The sequence below is a fragment of the Zootoca vivipara genome, chromosome 12, assembly GCF_965207765.1.
Source record: "Zootoca vivipara chromosome 12, rZooViv2.hap1.1, whole genome shotgun sequence".
Classification (NCBI taxonomy): domain Eukaryota; kingdom Metazoa; phylum Chordata; class Lepidosauria; order Squamata; family Lacertidae; genus Zootoca; species Zootoca vivipara.
The window spans coordinates 35,944,399-35,972,349 of NC_142595.1; the positions used below are offsets into that span (position 1 = coordinate 35,944,399).

A 27,951-nucleotide genomic window follows, 5' to 3' on the forward strand; every position below is an offset into this window, starting at 1 on the left:
ACATAGCTGCCAAGTATCCCGTATCCGCCGGGAAAACCCCTTTTTTCTTACCGTTTCCCGGCGGTCTCCCGTTTAGCGGAAAATCCCGGTATTGTCCCTTAAATCGGGACACTTGGCAGCTATGAATGGAGGAGAATTACCGAGCCATTTTTCTGGTGCCGCTTGCCCTTCTATGGGCACCAGAAAATGGCGGCGCCGGCGCCGGAAGTCACTTCCGCGCATGACCGGGAGTTGCGTGACGCGACTTCCGGTGGCGTTTTGCCCTTCTATGGGCATCAGAAAATGGCGGCGCCGGCGCCGGAAGTCGCTTTTACGTGTTTCCGGTCATGCGCGGAAGCGACTTCTGGCGCCGGCGCCGCCATTTTCTGATGCCCATAGAAGGGCGAAGCGTCACGCAACTTCCGGTCATGCGCGCACTGCCGATCCCGGATCTTTACGACCCGGACTTGGCAGCTATGGCGGGGTAATGAGAGCACTACAGTGGTACCTCGGGTTACAGACACTTCAGGTTACAGACTCCGGTAACCCGGAAGTAGTACCTCGGGTGGATAACTTTACCTCAGGATGAGAACAGAAATCGCCAACTGGTGGCACAGCGGCAGCAGGAGGCCCCATTAGCTAAAGTGGTACTTCAGTTTCAGAACAGTTTCAGATTAAGAATGAAGCTCCGGAACAAATTAAGTTCTTAACCTGAGGTACCACTGTAGTTTGGTCTGGAAGGTACCAGGCAGGCCAATGTAACACACATGTGAAACCACCTCCGAAGGCTTCACCTGAAAGACAGGATAGAAATATTTCCCTTATTCAATACCACCCAGCTGTGGGCTCTTTTGTAACATCAAGAATCCCCAAGCACCCCAAAAAACTAAATTTGGGTTTCTTTGTTTCCTTGTTAAAGAGGAGGCACATTGAGTTGGAGAAGAACAAGTTATCTCACCTAGTGTATACGCCCCCTTTGGAAACGCCGATCCAAAGTCAATATATAGCCAAGGAGTACGGCGACCAGACCACCTATGACAAAGCGAATGATGTTCACCAAGGTGTGATCGCTGTCTGAAAATGAAAATAAATCAAGTTGTAGACCCACTCACAGTGACTCCTGCCCCGGGGAGAAAAGGCCTAGACAATGTTAGGTGTAGCAAACTGCACAAGACAATGTTCTGGGATTAAACAAAATAGCTTTTATTGATTACAGTGGTAGGTAGGCTTCGGCTGAGGCATTTGGTGTATATATATTCTTAGCCTTCAAATGGAAGGCTGCTGAGCAGGGTCGTGCCTGGGATTAAGGGACCGCCGCAAGAACACTGGTCTACCTAGGTGGTCCTCAAAAACCACTGCTGGGAGTTCTATGGCCTGTTTGGTCTTATGCTTGGCTTCTGGGCAGATTCCCCACTAGACCCCTCTAATGGGTACCCTGTGATCACACCTGCTTTGGACTGGAGGTGTTGCACCACTTTACCCCGACTCAACATTAGACGAAAGGATTCCACCCAATGCCTTATCCGCCCAAAGTTGTGACTATTGCTATGAGGAGGGCAATCTGTATGCAGGGAAATTCCTTCCCAGCTCTGAATACAGCAACCATTAATGAACCATAGCAAGGGCAATGATCCACAGTTACACACTTACAAATTAATTCATGGTTCAAAGTAGTGCATTCAGTGTCATACTGTACCTGACAATGTCTGTTAAGACGGTGTTTTGTTTCTCGTCATAGCAACCCTAAAAAAATTAATTATTTAATAATGGGTCCATGTGCTAGAATGCAGTCTGAGAAGTTAGTTAACCTTTAGTGCTGCAAAAGCAACTTATTTTTAAGAGGATATCTTGTGGCCCTTTGGCCCAGTACAAATCTTCATAGGGGGGATCTCCTATATTCTATCAACATTCCAGAATGTTGGTGTATTTTAATTTTTTTAAAAAATCACTATGTAAATATCTTTCAGATATTGCTTTGAGGCAACTTGACATCAAATTTCGATAGAAAGGCACCCACCCAGCAACACCATCAACTGCAAGATATGTATTTTGCCACATTTGACAGCTTTTTACTGGCCCTGATTCTATGCTCATAACAGTTGTTTCCATGTTAAGTAGGTTCCTGTAAAAAAAAAACCACCACTCCCTGCAAGGAAAAGGCATTACTTGTTTCATTTCTACATGATGGACAGCTGCAAAAGGTGATCAAGCAGGAAAACAGTGTTGAATCTCTATTTTGTACCCAAGGTTGTACGTGTTCAGTTTGTACCCAGTAGCATTTTTCATGATTCGTGTCAAATTCAGAATTAACTAAATAAAGTTCAAAGAATTTGGGTGATAGCCAGCTAAGTAATACTCAGCGTAGATCCATTGAAATCAAGAGATTCACCTTAGGTCCATTGATTTCTAGGGCCCTACTCTGAGTATGGCTTAGTTGGATAGGAACCTGTTAAAGCAAATAATATAGTAAGGCACACTGTTAGATAGCCAAGTCAGAAACCATACCTGATACCAGGAGTTCTATTGGGTCACTCTGTAGTGAGAAAACCTTTGGCCTTTTTTCTGCTACATAGCTGCAACTGTAGCTCCCTTTGTTGTCCCAGCTGACATTGTGAATGGACACTGTACCATGATATAATTCACTTTCCATGGTCCAGTTTAGTGATGGGTCTCCATCCTTATGGAGATAGAACATCATGGCTTCTTTCCCAGTTTCACACTTGATAGTGACTTGTTCTCCAAAGGCAACCAAGTTGCTAGGAATCATGGAAATTGTTGGTATATAAAAATTAGGATCTGTCCACAGAAGAAGAGCAGAAGTGAGATGACCATCAGCACAATATGGCAGAAACTATTCTCTGGTACAGGATAGCAAGCTGAAGCAGGATCTTAGGAAGATAGGAAGCTTATACAGTGGTACCTCTACTTACGAATAACTCTAATTACGAATGTTTCTACTTACGAACGGAGCTCCTTCCGCCAATTTGGATGCAGTTTAGATAGGATTTTTTCTACTTACGAATTTTTAGATAGGGTTGCTTCGACTTACGAATTTTTTCTCCCAATGCATTCCTATGGGATTCGACTTACAATTTTTTTCGACTTATGAATGTGTGTTCGGAACGCATTAAATTCGTAAGTAGAGGTACCACTGTAGTGAATCAGATCATTGGCCCAGCTAGCTCAGTATTTTCTACACTGACTGGCAGTGGTTCTGGCAGAGTTCCAGGCAAGGGACACTTCCAGCCCTACTTGGAAATGCTGGGAACTGAACCTGGGACCATTGGCATGCAAAGCAGATACCCTACCAGTAAGCTATGGTCCACCCCCTTAGAGCAAGGGTAGAGAACATCTTCCAGCCCAAAGGCTGTATACTCTTCTGGGCAACATTCTGGGGGCCAATGCCATTGGTTAGTGGGGCCAATGTGGAGAGAACAATGAATACACACTTTAACTTTGAACGATAGGATAGTTTCCATGCACACCCCTCTCTGTTTTCCACCCAGGCAAGCAAACAACATTGTCTGAGTTCAAGGGCAGGCAGAAGCACACATAGCTGAACTAGACACATAAACAATAAGCAAAACACAATGAAAAGTACACTACTGATTCGAGCGATTTGTACAGAAAGCATAATAAGTTCTATTCAAAGTATTTTAACAAATATAAAGTTGTTGTCAATAACAGTGACAACCCCACTTCTGCCCTTAGGCTAAACAATACCCTGGTCCTCCCCACCCCAAACCCTTTTCTTTGGCAGAGTGCCTCTGTGTGGGCAAGGGTGTCCTCTACTGGGAAAGACAGCCAGGTAGATGATGCTACTCAGAGGGTGAATGTCCTATTGGGCAGCCGGCCAGAGTCTGGAATGTGGGCCAGAGCCAGGCTGCTGCATACCACTTCCCTCCTCCTGCTGCTGCTTTGGCTGGCGGATACTGGTCTTGAGGCAGCCGTCACCTCCGTCCTGTATGCAGCCTGTGGGCAGCCCTGAGGAGCCACCCACTGACTGCATACACCCCACACCACTGCTACCGCCAGCAGCAGCAGCCCCAGTGGGGCGCTCAGTTCGTGATGGCCACCTCTGAGGGAACCTCCAGCCACTCCTCGCTGTCTCCCCCACTGCCCCCCAAGTGGGGTCTAGCAGTGCAGCAGCCAAGCAATGGCCACCATAAAGGGGAAGGCAGCGGGAGAGCCATTCCCAGGCACCATTTATCTTGATTTGCTTGCACAAAGCTCATGTGGAGATTAGAGCATATCCAGTCTTGGCTGAGCATTCATTCTGATTTGTTATAGGGCAGGTTATACCGAAATATGCCACGTTGGGCACCAAAATTCATTAGTCTAGAAGATTGTGAATGAAGATCCTCACCTACTAGGTAAAGGTCCACGGTGTTACTTGCTTCCGAGATGAAGGACTCTGATTGGGGTCTATAATTGCAATAGTAGCTCCCTCCATCAGCTTCACTCACATTGTTGATGAGGAACACAGCATTAGAGCTACTTGTCTCCACTGACTGTAATTCCTTCTTACCATCATCCTTATAAAGATACCATGCCTTGTATGAATTATTGACAGAGCACTGAATGGTGATGTTTCCCCCCAGCTGTGGCATTGTACTAGGATGAAAAGAAATGTTGGGCCTGGGTAGATCAGGATCTGTGGGGAAAAAAGCATATGGCATCACTATTCGACTCATAACTGAGGAGCTAAACCAGGCATCCCTAAACTTTGGCTATCCAGATGTTTTGGACTACAATTCCCATCTTCCCTGACCACTGGTCCTGTTAGCTAGGGATCATGGGAGTTGTAGGCCAAAACGTCTGGAGGGCCGCAGTTTGGGGGTGCCTGAACTAAACCATTTCATCAGCAAAAATATTACACTGCTGCTAGCTCATCCTCTAGACAAGGGCAGTCCTAAAATGTGCGTGTCTAGAGGATGAGCTAGCAGCAGTGCAGTATTGGCAAACATCCTTAATCCGCTTGCTAGCTGTATTGTCCATACAGTTATCATATACTCAGATTCAGACCACACTGATGCCCTTCGTGCTGAATCAAGCAGTTCTGTCTTTTGAGATTTCACAGACATTGTGCTAGCAGTTTCGAAGTTATCCTCAGCAATATTGCGCTGGGAACTTGCTCTTATTTTCAGAGCGGGGGAAAACTGCCAGTCACTATTCTTAGCTGAATTCTGCGGTTGTTCCCTCTTTCTCCGCTCATGTGACATCATTGCATCTGTTCCTAAAAAGACTTACTTAACCTGCTGATGTCGTGCCATCGTGTATATGGACCTCAGAATAGATTGGCATACTTGTAGCAATTGTTGGTTCTCTCCTCAGCTGAAATGTTCTAAAGTAGTTCTTGGTTAAAATCCATGAACACCCAACCCATCCCCAGACTGTCACTGTCAGTTCATCCCTTCTACGCTCCTGTCACACAAAACTCCAGAGCCAATAGGTGCAGAGGTGCCCACCTGACTCTGGTGCCATTGCAGCTTAGCTGGGTGGAGCAGGGTGACAAAGCCAATCTCATGCTCCCACTGATGTGCCTGGACACCCCAACCTCACCAGCACCCTTGCCCACTCCAACTCCATCCTGGTAGACTGCGGTGGAGCTGGTGTTACAAGAGTGGCTCCACCCCATTACAGAGATTGCTACTGCCCCAATCTGTTAGGAGTCACAACTATACAACCTGGGTATTTACAAACAACAACAACAACAACAACAACAACAACAAAACAGCCTAGTAACTGCAAAACATGATGCAGAATTCTAAGTAGAGAAAATTGGTGGGGGCAGTCTTTTTAGTTTCTCTCAGGTCCCTAGGGCAGGAACGGGATCCTAAAGAGCATGGCACATGTTAGGAGCATGGGAAGCTGCCTTATACTGAGTCAGACCATTGGCCCATCTAGCTCAATATTGTCTATACAGTCATACCTCGGTTTAAGTATGCTTCGGTTTGAGTACTTTCAGTTTAAGTACTCGGCGGACCCATCTGGAACGGATTAATCCACTTTCCATTACTTTCAATGGGAAAGTTCACTTCAGGTTAAGTACGCTTCAGGTTAAGTACGGACTTCCAGAACCAATTACCCTCATACTTCGGGTTAAGTACGCTTCAGGTTGAGTACTCCACGGACCCGTCTGGAACGGATTAATCCACTTTCCAGTACTTTTAATGGGAAAGTTCACTTCAGGTTAAGTACGCTTCAGGTTAAGCACAAACTTCTGGAACCAATTGTGTACTTAAACCGAAGTACCACTGTACTGACCAGGAGCTGTTCCCCAGAGTTTCAGACAGAGGCATTTCCAGTCACACCTGGATATGTTGGGGGTTAAACTTGGGGCCTTCTGCATCCAAAGCAGATGTTCTACCACTAAGCTACAGCCCTTGATATGTCTGTCCAGTTATCCAGAACATGCAGCTTCCTTTGTACTTTCCTATGAAACATAGAAGGCAGATCCTGTAGCTACAATTCAAATAATACCCAAAATTAAGAACAAGGCATGGGACTAGGTAGGATAAGGGCAAAGTTAGTTCTCGTACCTGTTATCTTGATTGTCACCAAGTCACTGGGCTCTGAGATGCTAAAAGGTTTCTCCTTAGCACTGTACCTGCAGCTATAGTTCCCTCCATCCTCCAAGTTAGCATCTTTCATGAAGAATGTGCCCATGGTCCCATTAATCTCTATGACTTGAAGAGGCATTTGTTTTCCAGTCTTCTCGAAAAGGAACTTTGCAGCCCAGGGCTGGCTATGGCAATTGATGGTGGCATTTCCACCCCGGACAACCCACTGAGTGTGAGCCAGGGTGATGTTGGGTTTGGATAACTTGGGATCTGTGCAAAGGAAGAAATTAATCGGTGAAGGCTTTTCCAAACCAATATTTGCTCTGACAATGGATGGTGACATTTACCCCTGAGGGTGATCCATTGTGTGTGGGTCAGGGAACTGATAGACTTGGGTAACATGAGAACTGTGCAAAGGAGGAAATGAGACAACAAGGAACCACCCCCATCACCAGTGCTGTGAATGTTAACAGCCTTCTGTAGGATTAACCAAGATGCCTGCCATGTTGTCCATCACTTCAGGGAACCAAAATATATTCAGTCAGCCTGTTGGTCTTCGTTTTTTTCATGTTAGAGCACCTGGTCCTTTAGAACTCCATGATAGATAGACATTGTAAGTTTCTCCCAATAGAAAGATTTGGCAGTTTGCTCTTATTTATTTATTGAAAACCTTTCTTTCTTTCTTTCTTTCTTTCTCTCTCTCTCTCTCTCTCTCTCTCTCTCTCTCTCTCTCTCTCTCTCTCTCTCTCTCTCTCTCTCTTTCTTTCTCTTCCTTCCTCCCTTTCTCCCGCTCCCTCTTCCTCCCTTCCTCTCTTTCTTTAACTGACTAAGATGTCTGCACTTGTTACAATTTCTTCCCTTCATTCTCTGCCTTCATTTCAGTCCCAACCCAAAGGTTTTCTTCCTGAGCTTCCCTTGTGGATTGCATCGTATTTTCATTTCCTTGTTCATGAAAACTGGTGTTAAGCCCAAAGTGTTTGTATGAGGACTTTCAGCTAGAAATTGAGCCCTCACCTGTACTAGGCATTTAAAGCACGGATATACCAGTTGTTTCTTCCCACAAATAATACTGGGACTTAATTGGTATCCTCACCTAGTACAAACAGCTCCACACGGTCACTGGTCTCTGAAGAGGTGAAAAACTGGGAGGGCTCTGTGTAGCTGCAGTAGAAGCTCCCTCCATCCTCCCAGTCCATTTTGTTGATACTGAAGTTCTTCCTGTCCTCATTTGTCAGTGCTATTTGTAGATTCTTCTTGTCTTCAGCCTTATGAAGATAGAACCTCTTGCTCTGACCTTGGGCTGAGCACTGAATGGTGACTTTGCTTCCCAGTTGTGCAATGTAGCCTGGGATCAGGGAGATATTGGGTCGGGCTATGTTCTGATCTATGAACAGAAAGCAGATTAAATAGTGCATGTAGCATCGCAAAACATCCATCCATGCTTTGTACACATTGTACACAGTGTAATTGTACACATGCTTAGGATGAGTAAGTCTCATTGAGTTTCGTGGTGTTTAGGATTGAATCCTAGGCCATTTTGCAAAGAGAAACATGGTGCCTGGAGGAGTTAGTTTTCTCAATAGTCAGAAACAAAAGCTGACATCCATTTTTTGTTTTATGTAAGTGGTCATTTGTAAATTACCAATCCTATGGATCATTGTAGCGAAGTTACAAATACAAATACAGTAAAACAAAGAAAACACTCCTTCATGAAAACATCATAATACTATCACCAGAATAATCAGTAATCAAGGACTTTTGTTTCTGGGCAGGCCTCTCAGAAAAGAAAAGTCTTATGCATTTTACAAAATATATAGTGTCAGAGCCTTGTGTCCTTTCTCCCAATGTAAACTAGCATACAAACATTCATTATCCGTCTTCTGAACTTTATTGTGCCAAAATTGCCAAATGGGAAATTTTTTTTAAAAATGCTGATCTTTTTTGAAATCTCAGCCTTGCTGAAAACAATTATTTTATTTTAAAATGCAGTTATTAAGTGACACAGTAGCACGTGCGACTACGGAAAAGACATGGCATGTGTTGTGTGTCCCACTCATGACAGAGATTCTCATCCCTCTCCTTGTGTGAGAAGGATAATCTCTGGGCACCATTATTCTGCCTTTATCAGGACTATGCAAAATGGCCCCCTATGGATGTTGCTGGACTACAGCTCTCATCAACCCTGATCATTGACTATGCTGGGTGAGGCTGATAGAAGCTGGAGTCCCTCAGCATCCGAAAAGCACCATATTGGCTGCCCTGATTAATATATGGTCCCTTCTGCATCCTCAACAAGACTCTCACTCATTATTCCTCAGGCTGATAACCAAGAACATTATTTTTAAAATGTAGCTGGGATGCAGTGGGTATCCATCTTCTCGGGTATCTCAGGTTCAAAGCGGCCTTCAATAATTTAAGTTATCTCTCACGCCATAGTAGCAGCTTTCTCGTGGCACTCAGTTTGGGAACGACTGAGCTTTCTTCATGAATACCAGTGAATGCTTGTTCCCTCTGAATGGGGCCACCTCCAGGTTTGTGGAACAGGGGTTGGGGGAGGACTCGGCAAAGTGCCCATTCGTTGGCCTCTTCCTATTTCCATGGGTCTTCCGGTGGCTTTACTTGGCGGCGGCAGCAGCAGTAAGCAGCAACTGCACCCCAGTGGAGCCACCATGTTACTTTCCCACATTACGTTGGGGCATCATGGGAAATTAAAATGGCAGCATCCATTCCCCACAGCTCTCATTGGAACCTCATAAAAATGATTTGAAGTGTGGCCAGGGACTGCAGTGGGCCCTGCTGGGGCTCTGACGGCTGCCTGAGGATGTCAAATGCTAACACTATCCCTGCCTCTGAATAAAATCTAATCTGAGGGAAACAAAGACAGGCCCTATTTTATCCTGTACTGAAATACTGATTACAATTGTAACCCTATAAATGCTTACCTGGGTATAAGGCTCATTGAACTCAATGGAAGCTTATTTCTCAGTGGACATGGTGCACCTAAACCCCAAATAAATAATGAGTCATGGGAGAGGTATGTAAATGCAAAGTTCACTCTTACCTGTCATTAGCAATCTCACAAGTTCACTAGTCTTTGAGATGATGAAAGGTTTTGACTCGCTGTACCTGCAGCTATATTCTCCTGTATGCGCCTGGTCTACGTTGGAGATGAAGCATTGAGCTGTGGCCTCACCAGTCCCCAAGCATGGCTGAAGCATCTCTTCTCCAGACTTTTGGAGATAGAACCTCATGGGAAAGCTTTTGCTTTGACATTGGAAAGTGACATTTCCCCCAAAAGCAACCAGCTCAGTGGGGCCCAGAGAGATAATGGGTCTAGGAAAGTAGGGATCTGTAAGAAGGGAGATGTTGGTTAATGAAGGACTCTCCATCTTTGCTGTGGGCTGTTTACACCATGCAATTTTGTGTGGTGGAACGGTGCATAGTAGAAAGGGAAACGCTCCATGTTGTCCCTCAGCCTGGAAAGACATCTACCCAACTCTACCCAAGCGACAACACTTTCCGGAATAAAGATGGAAGTTCACTAATGGAAGCCACTATGATGCTGTAAACCAGGAATTTGGTGGGAAACACGAGAAGAAACGGGAAGGCCTTTTTCATCCCCTTTACTTATGTGACCCTCCGAATGTCCTTGGACTCCAGCTCCCATTGGCCACTGCAAGTATAACCAATGGTCAGAGGATGATGGGACTTGTAGTCCAGCAACATCGAGGGGAAGGGATACAGGTCTCCCAGCCCTGCTCTACATAGTCCAGGTACTCTAAGGCCACGTTACAAACATCCAGCAAGCTGGATCAGTATATTTGTCTGAGAGACAATGAATCAGAACCCTTACCTATGACAAACAACTCCAAATCATCGCTGAACTTGGAGGAGATAAAATCCCCCGATGGTGCTCTGTAGCTGCAGCTATATTTGCCTGCATGGTGCGTTTGCACTTCTCTGATGTTAAATGTAGCCGTGTCTCCATCTGGTTTCACAGAATCTGGTTTCATCTTATCTGCATCAGTATGGAGATAGAACCTCTGGATTGGACGTTGGGTTGCGCCTTTGAATGAGCACTGAATAGACACATTACTTCCCAGGTAAATCAGCTTCTTTGGATAAAGGATGATATTTGGCTTTGGTAGCTCGAGATCTGTGAGAAGGATGAAGTCGACTTAGAATGTGAAAATAATGAGGATGAATGTATAAAGTGCATGCCGCTGAACGTAGCCAATTGCCACAGGGTTACGGCCAGCAGCAGCATAACAGGATGGATTGCAGATGAAAGTGGATGCACTATACAATAGCGCAGAGGTTGCCAACTTTTGGGGGGCTAGTAGGCACGTTTCAAATGTTGAGGTGGTGTCCTGGGTGCCAGTTACAAAATGGCTTCTGAGGGAGTGTGGCATAAGACAAAATGGCCGCCACATCTAAAAGAGCTGAAAAAGAAACAGGGTCACACAATTGTGCAGGCATGCAGTCACTCAGATCCACCCCCTCCCTGTCAATAGGGAAAAGGTCCCCACATCAGCTACTGACACACTCACAGAAATGTTATTTGCACCTAACCTTTGTTCAGAAAAGATTGGGTGTCCAAACTGGCATCAACTGAAATGTGGGCCTGTTTAAGGATGTGGGTTCAATGCAGGTAAGAATGAACCATGAAGAGTGGACAGGGTCTCCTGCATTGCAGGCCTGTCTTTTTAAAGACTTTTGTGAGTGCCATAGGGGGTAATGGCCAGGACACTGGCACCCACGGGCATTGCATTGACAAACCCTGTGATAATGAGATGTACGCCAGCTTAAACACAGGAACAGGAACAGGAATGTCTATTCAGCTCTAAATGATCTGCAGCTCCATTATATGAAAGTGACCAGCACAAAACCCTGGACCCACTTGTCTATATTTTGTCAGGTTTTACCCACCCTGCAGGGAATACCATGCTTGTAAATATTACCCAGTTCTCTCATTTTTTATTTTTTCCCATTTTACATTGAGTGGTAAAGGACCAAGGTTCAGATCCAGGTCCAAAATGCTTCAGACTGAAGCAGAGGGCTCTCAGAAGCATCATATCAGGGTCCAAACTTTGGACTTGTCCACACTGGAGTCTAATGTGGACTTGGAAGTTGCTTATATTCTAATAATTTAGTGTCATCCACTGCAAGGAACTGTGATCTTGCACATTTTGAATCCAGCTTTCCCCTGAATCTCACTCTCTGAATTTGAACCAGCACACTGGTGGAGGAAGAGGGGGGGGAGCGCACCGCCCCCGGCACCACGATCCCAGTGGGGTGCCATCGCGGCTGCCCCCCCACACACACACTGGGCACCACGCCCCTGTGGGCAGTGCACCATGCCCCCAGGACGTGCGCCGCGCTCTGCAGGCAGCATGCCATGCCCCTGCAGGTGGCGTGCCACGCCCCACCCCCCAGGACGTGCACTAGCCATGCCCCTGCCTGCTCTGTGCCCCTTGGTGCTGGAGCATGAAGCTCCGCCACTGAACCAGCAATCTAATTTTGCCAACTAAGATACCGTGAAAGTACTGCGGTGCTGGGAAAGAGGTGAACACCTTTTTATTCCTGAGGAGTGGACCAGAGTGAAGCCTTCTTATGGACCCACTCTGCTCCCCTCCCCAGGAAAGGCCACCCCCCCCCCACAGAGCCATCTGTCATTGGTCAATTTGCAGGCAGGCCCTATTCACATAATACAGGTGATGGGCTATTCCTGAAGTCTCCTGTTCACCAGAGGACCTGGCAGGAAGCGATTCCTTCAAGCAATGGCAGGGGGGAGGAAGAGGTGGGGCATCTGGCCACAATGCCACACCAATTGAAGGTGAACAGAATTGGGCCTGTTTTTGCAGACAGCATCACAGGGCTGCCTTGGCTATGACTGTGACCCCTATATGGTTGTCCTTGAGTGACTGACCTGAAGTGAAGACACGAGTCGGGAGTTGATGCATGTGAGCTGTGCAAAGAGCAAGCTCAGCAGAGGCTCCTTTTATTAACACAAATGCACACGTGTAGGAACAGTCTGACCGTTAGGGCTTTTACATCATGAGCTGACACATATGTTTCCTCTGGTATTTGGCTGAACTTGCTCCACCACGTCATGTTCCTACCAAATGGGAAGTGAGCCATGCCTTTCAAAAGGGAGGCAAAGGTCACAGACAGGACATGGTAGACTACTGAGAAAGCCAAAGGTAAGAGTGAGGGTAAGAGTGAGGGCATGACGTGCAGACAGTGTGGCTGTCAGGAGTATGGGCAGGAGTCAGGCTCTGGGGCCTGTAGTGCTTTGCAGGACTGGGGCATGCCTCAACTTGTGCTGGAGAAGCAAGGCGTGGCCACACAGGTGAAGTCCTCAGCTTGTGCTGGAGAGGCAAGGAGTAATCACCCAGGTGAGGCCACTTGAGATCTCACTGCACCTGGTGGCAGGAGCTGGGAGGGATAAAAGCCCAGCATTTCCCTTCAGCTCTTTGCCACAGCAACGTTATCCCTGCCTGGTTGCATCTGGCCTCCTGTTCCTTGGACCCTTGCCTTGTTGCTGCCGTGCTTCTTGGACCCCTGCCTCGCCTTCGCCTTGCTCCTGCCCCGTGGACCTTCGCCTTGCTTCTTGTTCCTGGATCCTTCGCCTTGCCCCTTGCTCCTTGGACCATTGCTTCGCCTTCGCCTTGCTCCTGCCCCGTGGACCTTCGCCTTGCTTCTTGTTCCTGGACCCTCGCTTTGCCTTCGCCTTGCTTCGTGCCCCGTGGACCTTCGCCTCTGCCTTCGACCCTGCTTCTTCACCACCATCTTGCCTCTGGTCCTGACGCCCGCCGACCAGACCGTGACAGTGGCTTGCCTAGGGGGGGAAGTGTGCCTCACGCCTGGTGCTCAAACCGCGGCCTGTCTGTGGGGCGGAGGTGTGCCTCACGCCTGTGGTCAAATCCCTACACTGACCTGTGGTGTCATCACTGGGACAGCTCCTGATTTTGAGGCAGGAGGTGATATTCCCATGAATGTTGCAGTCATATCTGCCATTTCACTGATTTTTCTGAATGGTGAGTGCATGGGCGTACCCAGCATGGGGCAGGGGGACAGCTGCCACCCCTAGAAGCAGGGCAGCTGGAGAGGACACTGCCTGCTGTGCTCCGCCTCAGCCTGCTTGGCTGAAGCGAAATGGCAGCAGCGGCAGCAAAGCTGCCTCCATTGAAAAAAACCTGGACCTGGACCTGGGCTAACTTCAGCCCACACTCCTTCAAGTCACAGCGAGCACAGCACAGAAAGTGCTGCCCCACAATGCTCCATGGCACCTCATACATATACTCCCAAAAACCACATACATATACTCCCAAAAACCACAATGAGAGAAGATTTTCCCTTAGGTCACTTCAAATGTGGAAGATGCAATGTATGTAAATATTTGTTACAGGTAAAGGAGTTTTCTGATCAACACTCCAAGTTTAAGTTCACCATCAAACATTTTAGCAACTGCAATACAAAAAACTGCATATATGCATGGATTTGCCCTTGCCAAAAAATGTACATTGGAAAATGCTCTAGGCCCATCAAACTTAGAATAAGCGAGCACCGTTCCAGAATCCGTAATCACATTTTGGAGGTGCCACTAGTCGAACATTATACTCAATTTAAACATGCAGAGGATGACTTCTCATTCTTTGTAATTTGGACGTTGCCGCAAACCCGCTTTCAGCGAATGAACAATGACAGACTTCTACTCCAACAAGAATCCAAATTTATCCATCTCTTCAACACATTACATCCATGGGGCTTGAACAACAGTCTAGACTTTACACCATTTCTATAATCGTCTTTGCATTTTGAAACAACATTGAACTTGACTATGACCCTATGCCTTTAAATGGTCTTAACACATTTCAGTACACATAGATGTAATACTGTCTCTTTAATTTTGTTACAACCTCATTTCCTCTTTCATTTAAATGCTGCAAACAATTTGAGCTAGCAAGGCAAACATATTTGGTACACTTTGACCTGTGAATCTTTGGTAAGCTACCTCTGTTTATTATAAGTAATATAACTTTGTCTTTAGAAAATTACATGTATTCCTGAAATAAGGATTATTATTTTAAGATGGTTTATCATTTAAAGCACAGACAAGCTATCTTTGTACATTATAAGCAATTTAACTCTTTATTTAGAAAACAGAATGTAAGTTTGATGTAAGGTTAGTTACTCACAGATATACCTGTTATGTTCATTTAAACATAGTCTCTGTCTTTTACATATGATAAAACTTTGTTTAGAGACCTGAATGAATTTTTATTATAAGGAGAATTATTCTAAGATTCATTTCAAATTTCTCAATATTCCAGCTGACGAAGAATAGTCAAAACAGGGCCTTGTCCTGATTTTTACTGGAATTTACCTTTATTTGCCTTCAACATTGGGATTGATTCCCATTTAAACTCCACATCACATCAATAAAACCTTGTGAAGATTTATTTGAAATCCATCTTCTTTTGGCCTGAGTTCTTGCAATTTATCGTTTATTTCTGGACTTTCCCAAGAACTCAAATTTCTACTTCAATCTACATTATGTCCTTCACTTAGCTGCAGATGGAAATATTAACTGAGGCTAATGAACCAAGTTTCGGTGGCCCTAGGATGCTATTCTGAGATACTGAGGTGGAATCTGAGCCAAGACCATACCTGTTATCAGCAACTCCAGTGGTTCACTGCATTCTGAACTAGACTTGCTTGAATTGTAATAGAAACAGGTGTACATTCCTCCATCCTTTAAGCTTGCGTTAATGATGGGGAAATGAGCCGATCCTTTGTCTCCTGGTCTTGGACTGGCTATCATCTGATGATCTTTTTTCAGGTAGAAAGTCAGCCCTTCGGTGATGGGTGCCTCACAGAGGATGGTGACATTTCCTCTAGGCAAGACTCCCCAACTGGGAATCAAGGAGATTTTGGGAGCAGGAAGGAGGATCTCACTGGATTAACAGGGAAAGGAGGAGGAGGAGGAGGAGGAGGAGGAGGAGGAGGAGGAGGAGGAGGAATAATTTATATCCTGGGCAGGTCAAAAAATGCACACTGCATGAAACAATTGATTACTTATGAAATATGCAAGGGCCACCAAAATGCTGTCTATGAGCCTGATGGCACCCTTGAGATCTTCCCTTGGTGCCCACGAAGTCTCTGAGTCCCCTCCTGAAACTCACTGTCCCTTTGCTCATGTTTCTATGTGGGGGATGGGGAGGGTGATGAAGCCCTATGTGTTTTCCAAGGCTCAGATTAATTATAAGCCACACTTTCTCTGGGTAGGTGGGTGATCCAGGGGAGGGAACAGAGACACGACCAGGGAGTTTGGTACCCACTCAAAAATTTAAAAGGCCCAAGCAGCCCAGATTTTTTTTTAATGCAAGGTATGTACCGTATGTGCACAGTCCTGCTTCAGCTGCAGGAAAACATTTAGACCAATTTGCATCAGAATGAATAATGAACACTTCTAAGTATGGTAGAGTTTGAGTCTGGTAGAGTTTTTCTAGGTTGCTGTGGAAATGCTAGTAGCCATCATGCTTGCGTCATTTGGGGGGGGGGTGGAGCTGCCAGAACATTATTAATCTGTAACTAAATTGATATTAATGGTGACATCTTTTTTGCTTAATCTGTTAGAAGCAAATAGGTAAGACTACATAAAGAGCAAGTGGCTAGGTGCAGCTCTGACTAAAGTATCTTTACTCTTGGTTCATCAGTGATTATATATATATATATATATATATATATATATATATATATATATATATATATATATATATAAAACTCCCCTGCCCCAGATCTCAGTTCTCTGTGGACTCAGTGTGCTACATCTTTTGTACTCCATGGTCTAGTGGGAAGGGAGTGAACAACCTTGAAAAGTCAATAGCTGATAGGGTTAGTAGGAAGAGTGACACACTGATCCTTAGCTTGGAAAAGTCCATAAAGGTGAGGCATTTGAAGGCAGAAGGCCATTCAAGGGAGAGAGGGGCTGCAACTGCATGGCCTGAAGGCCATGGTTTTCCTACATGTGCAATAGTACTGAATAACCCATACCTCACAATGGGAAACTGGGTCCTGCAAATCAACCCTTAGAACCTGCAGGATATTGTAATAGACAAATCTCCCTCCCTCCTCCATGCAGACCTGTATCAAAGCTCCACAGGTAACATAATCCAAACATTCTTCACCCCAACATTTCCTTACCTTTGAACATATTTTTCTCTTGATCTGGAGAGCAACCTAGAAAGAGGGGGGGGGGACAATTACTGAACAGGTCCCATGGCAATATCCCTGCCAAACATTCAACATAACTATTTCTCCATCTGCATGCCTGCAGACAGGGCTTAATCGGAGGTGGGGCTCTGGAACAGCGCCTGGCCACTCATCTTCTATGGCAGGGGTCCCTGCAGGTGTTGCTGAACTGCAACTGCCACCATTCCTGGACATCATTCCTGGTCCTTGGGTTCCTCTAAAGAATCAATTTGTAACACTAGGGTGGCTCTTAGTGGAGGACAATATGCTTCGCTGCCGAGTTATCACAATCATATCCCCCTTTCATTTTTGACTCAGGTCAGAGATAAGGCACTTGTGGCCTTCAGGTGTTGCTGGACAACAAATCCCATCATCCCTGCCCATTGGCCAAGCTGGCAGGGACTGGTGGGAGTTAGAGTCCAGCAATGACTAGAGTACCACAGGCTCTCCACCCTTGATGTAGATCTGTAAGTTTTCCCCGACTAGACCCCATGACACTTGTCATTTCTGAAATTAAACATCTCTCCCTCCCCATCTCTTAGTCTTTCATGGAAAATGATGTTCTCTCCAGTTCCCAGTTCTAGGCAGTCCTTGGCTTTTGAGAATAATAATAATAATAATAATAATAATAATAATAATAATAATAATAATTTATTATTTATACCCCACCCATCTGGCCTGGTTCCCCCAGCCACTCTGGGTGGCTTCCAACAAAATATTAAAATACAGAAATCCATCAAACATTAAAAGCTTCCCTAAACAGGGCTGCCTTGAGATGCCTTCTAAAGGTCTGGTAATTGTTGTTCTCTTTGATTCTCACCAAAGCAACAGGATGCTGGCAGCAAGAGTCATGAGGCAATGTTGGGTCCCCAAGGGCTAGATCCAACCTCAATGTCTTCTGCTCTGTTAATGCTCTGCTTTTCTTGAGCCCCCAAATTTGATCTAAGGACACAGGAAACTAGGTTCAGGCATTATCTACCACCCAGTCTATAAGTCATGAGGCTCTGACATGCTCCCTTATAATCAGCAGGAAATATCTCCTGTGATCAGATATCCATTGACTCAGGAAGGAAGGCTCTTCAAATACAAATGTTCGCAAAACCCATTCTGTGCTGCTGAGATTAGATTGCTGACGGTTACGGAAAATAAAGATGGTAAAATTCTGGCTTTGTACTAAAAGAAAAGATAAATAAGCCTTTCAAAGAACTTAAAGGCCAGTTCACCTTTATAGGCTCCTTGTTCTTACTCTGTTGCTGCCTACTGTGCAGGGAGATTAAGGATGGGCCAATATGTCAATGTGAGTTTCTCTCTCTTTCTCGTTTTTCTAGTCTTAAGATCAAGGCTCCACATTTTCATGTTTGGAGTTTTTTAAAACATTTATTTGTAAAAGATAAGAATGGAATGAGATGCCAGCTGAGTGTTGTTTTAATTGCGTGGACAGGCGGAGTCCCCCAAACCCCCAGGCAACCCGCTGAGTGGAATAAAGACGCAAGACAACGTGCTATGGGATTCAAATTGTCCACAACTTTATTAAGATTCAGATGTAGGGAGACCTTGGCTCAGGCATTTGGCATTATCCTTCCCAGTCCCCAGCCGGGGTTCTGGGAGGCTTTGGGGTTATCCACATGTATGGGGGTTGGGGCTGGCTCTGGAGAACATATGTTCAAGCAGAGAGAGCCCGCCCCCCTGTTTGCCGCCGCTGGAAGGGGGAAGTGATGACGCCTATTGACATGGTCAATGCTTCCCCCAATACCCCAATCTTGTTGCCGCAAAGGGGGTGGGGTCTCCGCCTCACGCCCCTCCCTCTAGGAAAATCGCCAAAGAATTCCGCCCAGGACCTGACACTGCCAAAGTTGTGACGTATTGCTACGGGAAAGGCGAAACCTGCCAATGCAGGAAAATTCCTTTCCGACCCTTCAACAGCGGCCTGGACGTAGCAGTGGCTGTGAACCTGCAGAGAAAATGTTAACCTGCAAAAGAAACTTGAATGAGGGTGTGGAAGGTGGGAGAAGCTCTGGAACCAACTGGTGCTTGGAGGTAAGATTCAAATTCTCTTGTGTGAGCTGGACAGTCCCTCCCCTTACCTGGCCATCCCCTGGCAACACCTCCTCAGGCAGGATTGAACACTAGGCTTGGGTAGGCGGAGACCCCTGGCATCCTACCTGGGAAGGCGGTGCCAGCCCCGAACTACCAGGGAGTCGCCTCTGGGATCAGGGGGCTGCGCGCGACCACACCAAAGTCGCCCCCCATTGATGTGTGGAGCGGTCATTCTCGAGTCTGGTCATTTTAATGGTGACAGTTCCTTCTTTAAAATCAATCTATCTGAATTTATTGGAACAGGTGGAAGCGATGAAAAAAACCAAAAAGACAAACGGTTAAGATTGAACTTGAGGTTTGCCCAAACGTCATCCCCCTCCCAAAAAGAAGGAAGGAAGGAAGGAAGGAAGGAAGGAGCAGAGCTGTATACCATGACAAGAAAGTCGTGGTATTTAATAAGGAAGTGGAAGTTTTCAGCCGCCATTTCTTCTGTTCCTGTTGTATGTATTGAACTAAGCACAAGTATGTGCCATTCCTGAAAGTGAAATAGCTGGTCTGTTATTTTGTTTTGTTTTTCAAATATATTTTTTATTTTGTAACAAACAAAGACACAAAAGCAGACAAAATACAGAATACAAAAAATACAAAATGCAAAAAATACAAAATGCAAAAAATACAAAATGCAAAAAAAACATAAAAAAGAAAAACAAAAATTCCAAAACTTCAACATATATCTATTCTAATATCGGTGACTTCCTCATATCCCTTCCAACTGTGTTACATTGTAAATCCTCTTTAGTAATTTCTAAATCTTGTTCTTATACCTTATTTACCATAGAACTATTCTTTTTTCTAATCTTATCTTATAGCATAACACAACATCTCACACTTACTGTTTATTTATAACTACACCTCAATATCAATATTTATCTAAACATTTTTTGTTCCTACAACCTCCCTGTACCTCCTAGACTTCTATTCTTTCCAATAATGTGTTTATATTATTACACTTTAAATTTTTTCCAATCTTCTTCCACCGCTTCTTCCCTCTGGTCTCGGAGTCTCCCGGTTAGCTCTGCCAGTTCCATAAATTCTATCATCTTCTTCTGCCATTCATCTATCGTTGGCTGGTCTGTTATTTTGTAGCCTTCATCAAGAGGGTAATGCACCAAGGAAGAAGACAAAGGGAACTTTCTGTCGTGGCTGTAATATTTTTTAATAAAGATGTAGATTTCCATTCAACAGAAGAGAAGAACAACAACAAAACATCGAAGCACAATTTCAGGCAATGCCAGCTATGGATGTTTTGCAACAATCAGTGGCTTCTTTTAAAGAAGGAAACAGCAGTAAATGCACGTTTAAATTGCTAAATTATATGATACAATCCTTAAAAAGAAAAAAAATAGGTAAGGGCAGGTCTGACAGCTGAACCAGCACTAAATTTGCTAGTAAAGGTTTAAAACAATTGCTTGTATTCCTTGTTTGTAATTTAAAATCTCACTCCAATATAAAGTCACTCTCACACCACACTGAGAAACCTGTAGGGCATCCTTTTTTAGTATGGTATAATGTCTCCTTCCAAAATATGCATTTAGACATGTAGGCTGGCAGAGGGCCTTCTCGGTAGTGGCGCCCGCCCTGTGGAACGCCCTCCCATCAGATGTCAAAGAGAAAAACAGCTACCAGATTTTTAGAAGACATCTGAAGGCAGCCCTGTTTAGGGAGGCTTTTAATGTTTAATAGATTATTTTATTTCATTTTTCTGTTGGAAGCCGCCCAGAGTGGCTGAGGAAACCCAGCCAGATGGGCGGGGTATAAATATATTATTATTATTATTATTATTATTATTATTATTATTATTATTATTATTATTCCCATATTCCAAAGACAACAAAGCTAGAAATGAATGCAGGGACATTCACTGGCCAATCCAATCCAATCCAATCAAGGGACTCCTGGAAATCTAGCTCTCAGCCCTCAAATAATCCTCCTTATTATTAGAAATCCATGTTATTCATCTTCCATCTGAGCTTGGACTCCCTTTGAGTTGTGCTGGAAAACTGCAGGATAGACTAAGTCTTCAGAGCCATCATAAGATTTGGCTTCCTCTTGAGTATGTTGGGTTTCCCTCTTCAGATCAGCATAGATGATGTTTTCAGTCTCAGTTGGGGCATCGTGCTTTGGAAGCTGTAGGGAAATGAAAAGCATTCATCACGGTGGCAGAGTAGTACAGTGGTACCTTGGTTCTCAAACTTAATCCGTTCCGAGAGTCTGTTCAACTCCTGAAACAGTTCGAAAACCAAGGCGTGGCTTTTGATTGGCTGCAGCAGCTTCCTGCACTCAATCGGAAGCATTGGAAGCCATGTCGGACATTTGGCTTCCGAAAAAAGCTCACAAACCGGAACACTTGCTTCCAGGTTTGCAGCGTTCGGGAGCTGATTTGTTCGGGAGCCAAGCCGTCTCAAATGTGTCCATTTTTTCAGGAATATCCCTAGTTTAATAACTTAATTATACACACATGCATGCACTCACACATATTTACATTTATTTGTTTATAATTGCAATTATTTAAGTCTACAGTCATACCTCGGGTTGCGTCCGCTGCGGGTTGCGTTCTTTCAGGATACGAACGCGGCGGATCTGGAAGTGTTTACTTCCGGGTTCTGCCACTTGTGCATGCACAGAAGCGCTCTATCGCCACTCGGCTTGAGGACTTTCCGGGGTGCGAACAACACCCCAGAACGGATTGGGTCTGCAACCTGAGGTACCACTGTACCTCATATTTATAAAACACCTATATCCCATCTTTAAAACAGAATTTGTTTAGCACAAAACCTAACTACTGCAATGTGTCTTATAACATACAAACCAGAAGCATACACAATTCTTAAAAAGTTAAACCACAATACAATCAATGGTGAGGAGTGATGAATTCTTGATCCAGCAGCTCAGATAGCCCCCTCCTTCCCTGCCCCCCCCCGCAAGCTCTCCAAGATAAAATAGTATCTGTTGTCCTCTGGAAAGCCAACAGTAAATAGACGTGATGCGTTTCCTCCAGGAAGCAATATCCAGAGCCTCAGTGTTATCAACCGAGAAGGCTGGCTCCTCGTTCCTTTTGGGTTTGATTAATTTGGGAGCATCATTTCCTGAGATTATTGTGAGATTTGTACTTTTGTAGTTTCTCTGAGTACAGAACACTACAACTCCCATGATTCCATGAGGAAATGACACGTTATGTCAAGTTCAGGACTTGGGCAACCATGTTGAGCCCCGCTTGTTATTGTTTATTCATTCTGCCTCCACATTTGAAGGGTTGTGTTGCGTTTCTTACAGTTGAAGGGGGGCAGGGAGGGTTAGCAACAGATTGTGCTGCTAGTGAGCAATTTCCATTTTTAGCTGTGTGTCCAGATTCAACTGGGTTCTGAGTCTAGGCCCAATTCAAGACTGGCGGAGGAGTGGTCTCCTTTTTGAGCTGAGAAGTTCACATGTTCAGCTCCTGCTTGAATTTCATTGGCAACTCTAGTTCGACAGCACATGCATTAGGACTTTTAAAATCACTAATCTTCAATAAAAACTCACTGGCTTATGTATCCGAGTTCGTCCAACTCCTAAGGTGCCTGCGGATGAAAGATATTCAGTGTGAGTTTTCAAAACATTAAGCTAGCCCAGCCCACTGCTTGGAATGAACTAGTTTGGCTTAATGAAATTCACTGAATTTGTTGAAAAGTCTCTGAACCTCACCTGAAAGTAAAGGTAAAGGGACCCCTGACAGTTAAGTCCAGTCGCAGACGACTCTGGGGTTGCGGTGCTCATCTTGCTTTACAGGCCGAGGGAGCCGGCGTTTGTCCACAAACAGTTTTTCCGGGTCATGTGGCCTTAGCATGACTAAGCCACTTCTGGCGCAACAGAACACCGAAACCAGAGCAGCGCACAGAAACGCCGTTTACCTTCCCGCCAGAGCGGTACCTATTTATCTACTTGCACTTTTTGGCATGCTTTCGAACTGCTAGGTTGGCAGGTGCTGGGACTGAGGAACGCATAGCTGCCAAGTCTCCTGTTTTTCACGGGAAGCCCCCGTATTTTAAACCATTTCCCGCTGGCAGCCCGGTTTGGGAAAAATCCCATAAATCCCCCGGATTTCCTACCTGCCAGGGAGGCTCCATTTTGGGTCCTGGCGCCACCCGATTTCTGGTGCCCAGACATGGGTAGCGTGGCACCGGAAGTTGTTTCTTCCATGTCCGGACATGCGTAGAAGCAACTTCTGGTGCTGCGCCACTGCTGATCCCACATTTTTCAGCGGGAGACTTGGCAGCTATGGAGCAACGGGAGCTCACCCCATTGCGGGGATTCAAACTGCTGACCTTCTGATTGGCAAGCCCAAGAGGCTCAGTAGTTTAGCCCACAGCGCCACCTGCGTCCCTCCTCACCTGAAAGTAGTTCCTCATAACAACCAGGTAAATTGAATGTGAATTAAGTTCATTTTAGACAAGAACTTTGAAAACTTTTCTAGTTCATCTTCAAGTTCATTCTCCTACATGTGATTTTTACTCTTTGAGCCTTTGAACTTAAACATCATAATTGCTGGGGGGAACAAATTAAATCCTTCAGTACTGTAGTGATGTCATCCCATATTAATAAGTGTGAGGAGGTTGAAACATCTGGACTGAATGTCTGACTTAACTTAAAGTGTGCTTATGTCCCCTTTCATAAAAACTCAAGGCTGTGAACAAATGTAACATTCAAACACACAGGGAGCAATATACTGTACTTTGCACTGACAGTGTGAAATGGAAGATACTTCACTTCCAAATCAAACCCTCCTCCAAAAATGCCATTTACTTACTAGATTCTATCTACCACCCACAGCAATTCTCCCCCCCCCCTCCAGGCGATTCACACACAGTTACTTACTGGCAGGAGTTGCCACCTGGCACCTCTTCATCACTCTGAAGGATGGTTCATCACTAACGAAGAGAGTTAAAAAAAACCAACTTACTATGAAATATTGTTTAAATCCCCAGCCCCTGCAATCTTCTTTCACTAAATCTGCCCTACACTGAAGGTCAAAATCCATTGTCCCTTTTCCAGTAAAAGTCAGTAATGCTGGCTCTCAGCATACACTGTCAACAAAATAAGAAGAGAGGCAACTATAAAAGCCAAACTGAGTGGCTGGGGAAACCCAGCCAGATGGGCGGTTTAGAAATAAATTTATTATTATTATTATTACCAAACTGGGCAAAATTTCATGCACACACAAATCATCTAAAATGGAAAAAGACAGTGCAAATAAAGAGTTCTTTGTGTGACTTTTAAAAAACCCCACTTCACATTGCTTTTCTCCCAGAGAATACAAGAGTCCCATCTTCCAAAGTCTAAACAACCAACCTCATTCCTGAAGAATCTAGCAGTCCTTTGCTCAGATGTCACAATGAGATGCAGTTGTAAAGGAATGTAAGGGTCATGGCTCTCCAGGCAGTCTCTACCTAGACCGGGGGTAAAGGTAAAGGGACCCCTGACCATTAGGTCCAGTCGTGACCGACTCTGGGGTTGCGGCGCTCATCTTGCATTATTGGCCAAGGGAGCTGGCGTACAGCTTCCAGGTCATGTGGCCAGCATGACAAAGCTGCTTCTGGTGAACCAGAACAGCACACGGAAATGCCGTTTACCTTCCTGCTGTAGTTGTACCTATTTATCTACTTGCACTTTGGCGTGCTTTCGAACTGCTAGGTGGGCAGGAGCTGGGACTGAGCAACGGGAGCTCACCCTGTCACAGGGATTCGAACCACGACCTTCTGTGGGTTAAACCACCTCCCTAGGCTCTGTGGTTTAACCCACAGCACCACCCACGTCCCTAGACCAGGGGTAGTCAACCTTTTCCCACCTACCGCCCACTAATGCATCTTTCTTGATAGTAAAATCTCCTTACAGCCCACCAGTGCTTGATGGAAGGAGGATTCTTCTAGATTCACACTTTCCCCAAATTCTGCAATGCAGTTCTCCAGGAAAGTAATGTACATAAAAATGCATGTGCTATGATGAACTATGCATTAAAATGTATATATTAATGAAAATAGCATACAAAAATGCATAATATTATCTTCTCACCTCTTATATTCTAAATTTATCACTGCATTCTTCAGGAGAGGTTTTCTGTTTTAATTGCTTTTGTATTTCTGAACTGACTGGGAGAATCCGCGACAAGGGAATGAAGACGGCAGAGGAAGAATGGGGGAAGTTTAAGTTATATTTGGAAAAGAATTATAAGATTAAAGATGGATAATAAGGGAAGTGGAAGTACAATGAGGCTATAGATGCAAGAGTATAAAGAAGAAAGGAGTTAGTTTTATAGTTTAGTAAATATAAGAGGTAAAGTTTATAATTACAATTTTATAGAAAGAAATTAATTGTAAACAGTTATAATGTTTAGATTTCAGAAAATGTTAAGAATGAGGAAGGCGAGAGCGCTGTATTAGGCAGTAATAGAAACGTGGAAGGGAGGAGGGAGGAAGTCACAGGTTTAAGAATTATTCTAGTAAATGTTAAATAGAATCTTTTTTCTTTTTTCTGTTTTATGTATTTTTATTTTTTGTATATTTTTATCTGTATTTTTGTTTTGTATTTTTCTTTTTATGTCTATTAGAAAATTAATTAATTAATTTTTTTTAAAAAAATAATTAATTACTTTTGTATTTACCACCCTGGGCTCCTTTGGGAGGAAGGGTGGGTATGAATTGACTAAATAAATATAAGCAAATAATGAATTTTGTTGGGGGGGAATGGTTTGCATAAATGTTGTTATTAGGCAAAATTGCAGACAAAAGAAGCTTAAATGCTAGTGAATTTTCGTGAGGACAATCACAAGCCAATGTGAAAATGTGAAGAACTGAATTGGAAAAAGGAGAAATGGAGAGAAATAAAAAAAGGACAGATTCGCTGATCCTTGGCGGCTCTGCAACCTGGCCTAATCCAAAGAAAAACCTTCTTCACTTTGAGATCAGTACCATTTTTTCAGCATCAAGTGCAGTGTGAAGTGAAGAGCTGGGATCTCTTACCTGCTTTGTGTTGCTTGTCGTATTGCTTTAAAAACAAAAACAAAATGAGACTCAATTGGAAGAAAGCCCTCTCCCATTCCCAAGCCCATAAACATACAAGTGATTAGCAAAACCAACTTCTCTCAATTCAGAATATAAGGGTGTTTTGCTTTTGCAAAATTCACGGTGTACAGATTTGACTTGGGAAAATCCCATTCTGAGAACCTCTCCTCCCATGACAAACCTTCTCATCTATTAGCTTTCCCTCCATTCCCCCACAATTTCCTACTTAAGGGCCACATTGCCTCAGGAATAATCTATGAGAACCACATACCATCAGTGAGTGGGACCAGAGCAAGAAGTTTTTTGTGAAGTCACTCCCTTTCCCTTCTCTTTCTTCCACCACCCCCCGCCCCCATTTTCCTCCCCCCTGGCCACCTGCAGGAAATTAGGACACAGTGTGCTAGAATCTTGGACCGTAGGCTTCAGTACGCCTGCTGTAAGGGAAACAAACCCATGAGAGAATTTACTAAGACCCCTTGGCCTCCCACACAAGCCTTATGAACCTTCTCACCAGGAAGACATACGTACAGTTGCTTTTTCCCTTGAACCAAACGAAGGCCCCAGCTGACAGAAGAAGGAAGACCAGACCCACAAGTATTCCTGAGACTACAACAAGACTTTGATCGATTTGAGCATAATCGCTTATTTGATTGATTGAAGCATCATCTGAAGAAAGGGGGGAGAGCAGTTAGAGGAGAGGGAAAAGGCTGCTTCCTTGAGAACCTCCCACTCAAGTTGTGACCACCACCCATTTCAGTGATTGTTCTGGGCTTTTGGAGAACCCTTGAACAAGATTCCTTCAGTGGGCTCACTTGTGGAAGGGATGTATCTCCTCCTTGCTTGCAGCCTCTCTGTCCAGTCACACGCCCTTACACCCTTGACCCAGTCGACACAGACACCCAGAGGCAGCTTAAGGCTGCTGCTCCTCTCATCACTCTTGCCACTGCTGGCATGCTCAGAGAAGGAAGGTGAACCATACAGTGACAAGAAAGAGCAGGCAGGAACAGTGGCGGAGGAAGGGGGGTACAGTAGGTGCGGCCCACCCCGGGTGTCATCCCTGAGGGGGTTGACATCACTGCGCTGCCCCCTGGGACTCTCACAATGGACGGCGCTCCCCTGGGACGCTCGCCACTCGCCACGGGCAGCTAGCTCCACTCCCGCAGGTGGCTATTCCCTGCCCCTGGGTGCACAGCATGTGCGCCACTACGGGCGCCGGAGCAGCTAGCTTCGCCTCTGGCCAGGACAAGAGGCTTCAGGGGTTGTCAATGGGTCCTCTGCAGGGGTGTGGGCCTCAGCAGGTGCCAAGGGGATTTCCACCCCCTCCCACAAACAAACAAAAAAAGGCATCAACGGACAACCGCAGGCTGTGCCCTTTCGACGCCCTTGAAAGATATGGGGAGGCATGCCCCTTACCCCCCCCCCTTAATCTGGAACCCCTCCTGGGCACCAGAGCAGCCAAGAGGGTGACTTGCTGGGTTCACTCCAAAACAGGAAGTCCAGAGAGGAAAGTTTGTTGACCTGCATTGCCATAACCAACTGTCAGGGGTGATGAGAATTTTAGTTGGGGAAGGTTGATTGGAAGGCCTCTGGTGGCATGGGACTGCCTCAGTTCATAACTGGGCCAAGACATAGTGCAGACCATGACCTCTATTTGTTTAAAAAACAAAAAGCAAACAAAAAAATAAGTAAAAAAAGCAGTGGGGTGCCGGGGGGGGGGAATAAAACAGATACTGCACCTGATACCAAAAGCTCCAAGGGATGGCTGTGATTTGACAACAGAAATGGGCTTGTTAATTTTGCCCAGCTGCAACTATAGTTTCCTTCGTCCTGCAAAGTGATTTTCCTAAGGTAAAATGCAGTCACATGTGCATAAGAATCTCGGGCCCTTTTTTTTATTTCTCCAGTCTTATGGAGGTAGACCGTGGCAGGTCCCTCTACAATTTCACACACGATCGTGACATCTTTCCCAACATGAAAGGGCCTCCTTGAGGAGATGGAGATGGTAGGTCTAGGTAACTGGG

At 45.0% G+C, this 27,951-nt stretch overlaps 1 protein-coding gene across 2 annotated transcripts; it reads right to left on the minus strand.

Moving 5' to 3' along the window:
- Positions 1-400: 400 nt before the first annotated feature.
- On the minus strand, positions 401-27,951 carry LOC118094504 (leukocyte immunoglobulin-like receptor subfamily A member 2). Of its 2 annotated transcripts, XM_088656364.1 has the most exons (15): positions 27,667-27,951; positions 25,889-26,596; positions 23,748-23,800; positions 22,416-22,453; positions 17,620-21,023; positions 16,752-16,787; positions 15,216-15,502; positions 10,396-10,698; positions 9,604-9,891; positions 7,636-7,926; positions 6,522-6,812; positions 4,346-4,633; positions 2,485-2,775; positions 938-1,053; positions 401-773 (listed from the first exon to the last, which is right to left on the minus strand). In XM_088656364.1, exons 5-14 carry the CDS (start codon positions 17,649-17,651, stop codon positions 938-940), a joined length of 2,223 nt encoding a protein of 740 aa, XP_088512490.1. In that variant the 5' UTR covers positions 17,652-21,023; positions 22,416-22,453; positions 23,748-23,800; positions 25,889-26,596; positions 27,667-27,951; the 3' UTR covers positions 401-773. The 2 variants fall into 2 exon arrangements, with proteins under 2 accessions (XP_088512490.1, XP_060137228.2); XM_060281245.2 differs by lacking the exons at positions 25,889-26,596; positions 27,667-27,951 and having other exon boundaries at positions 23,748-23,934.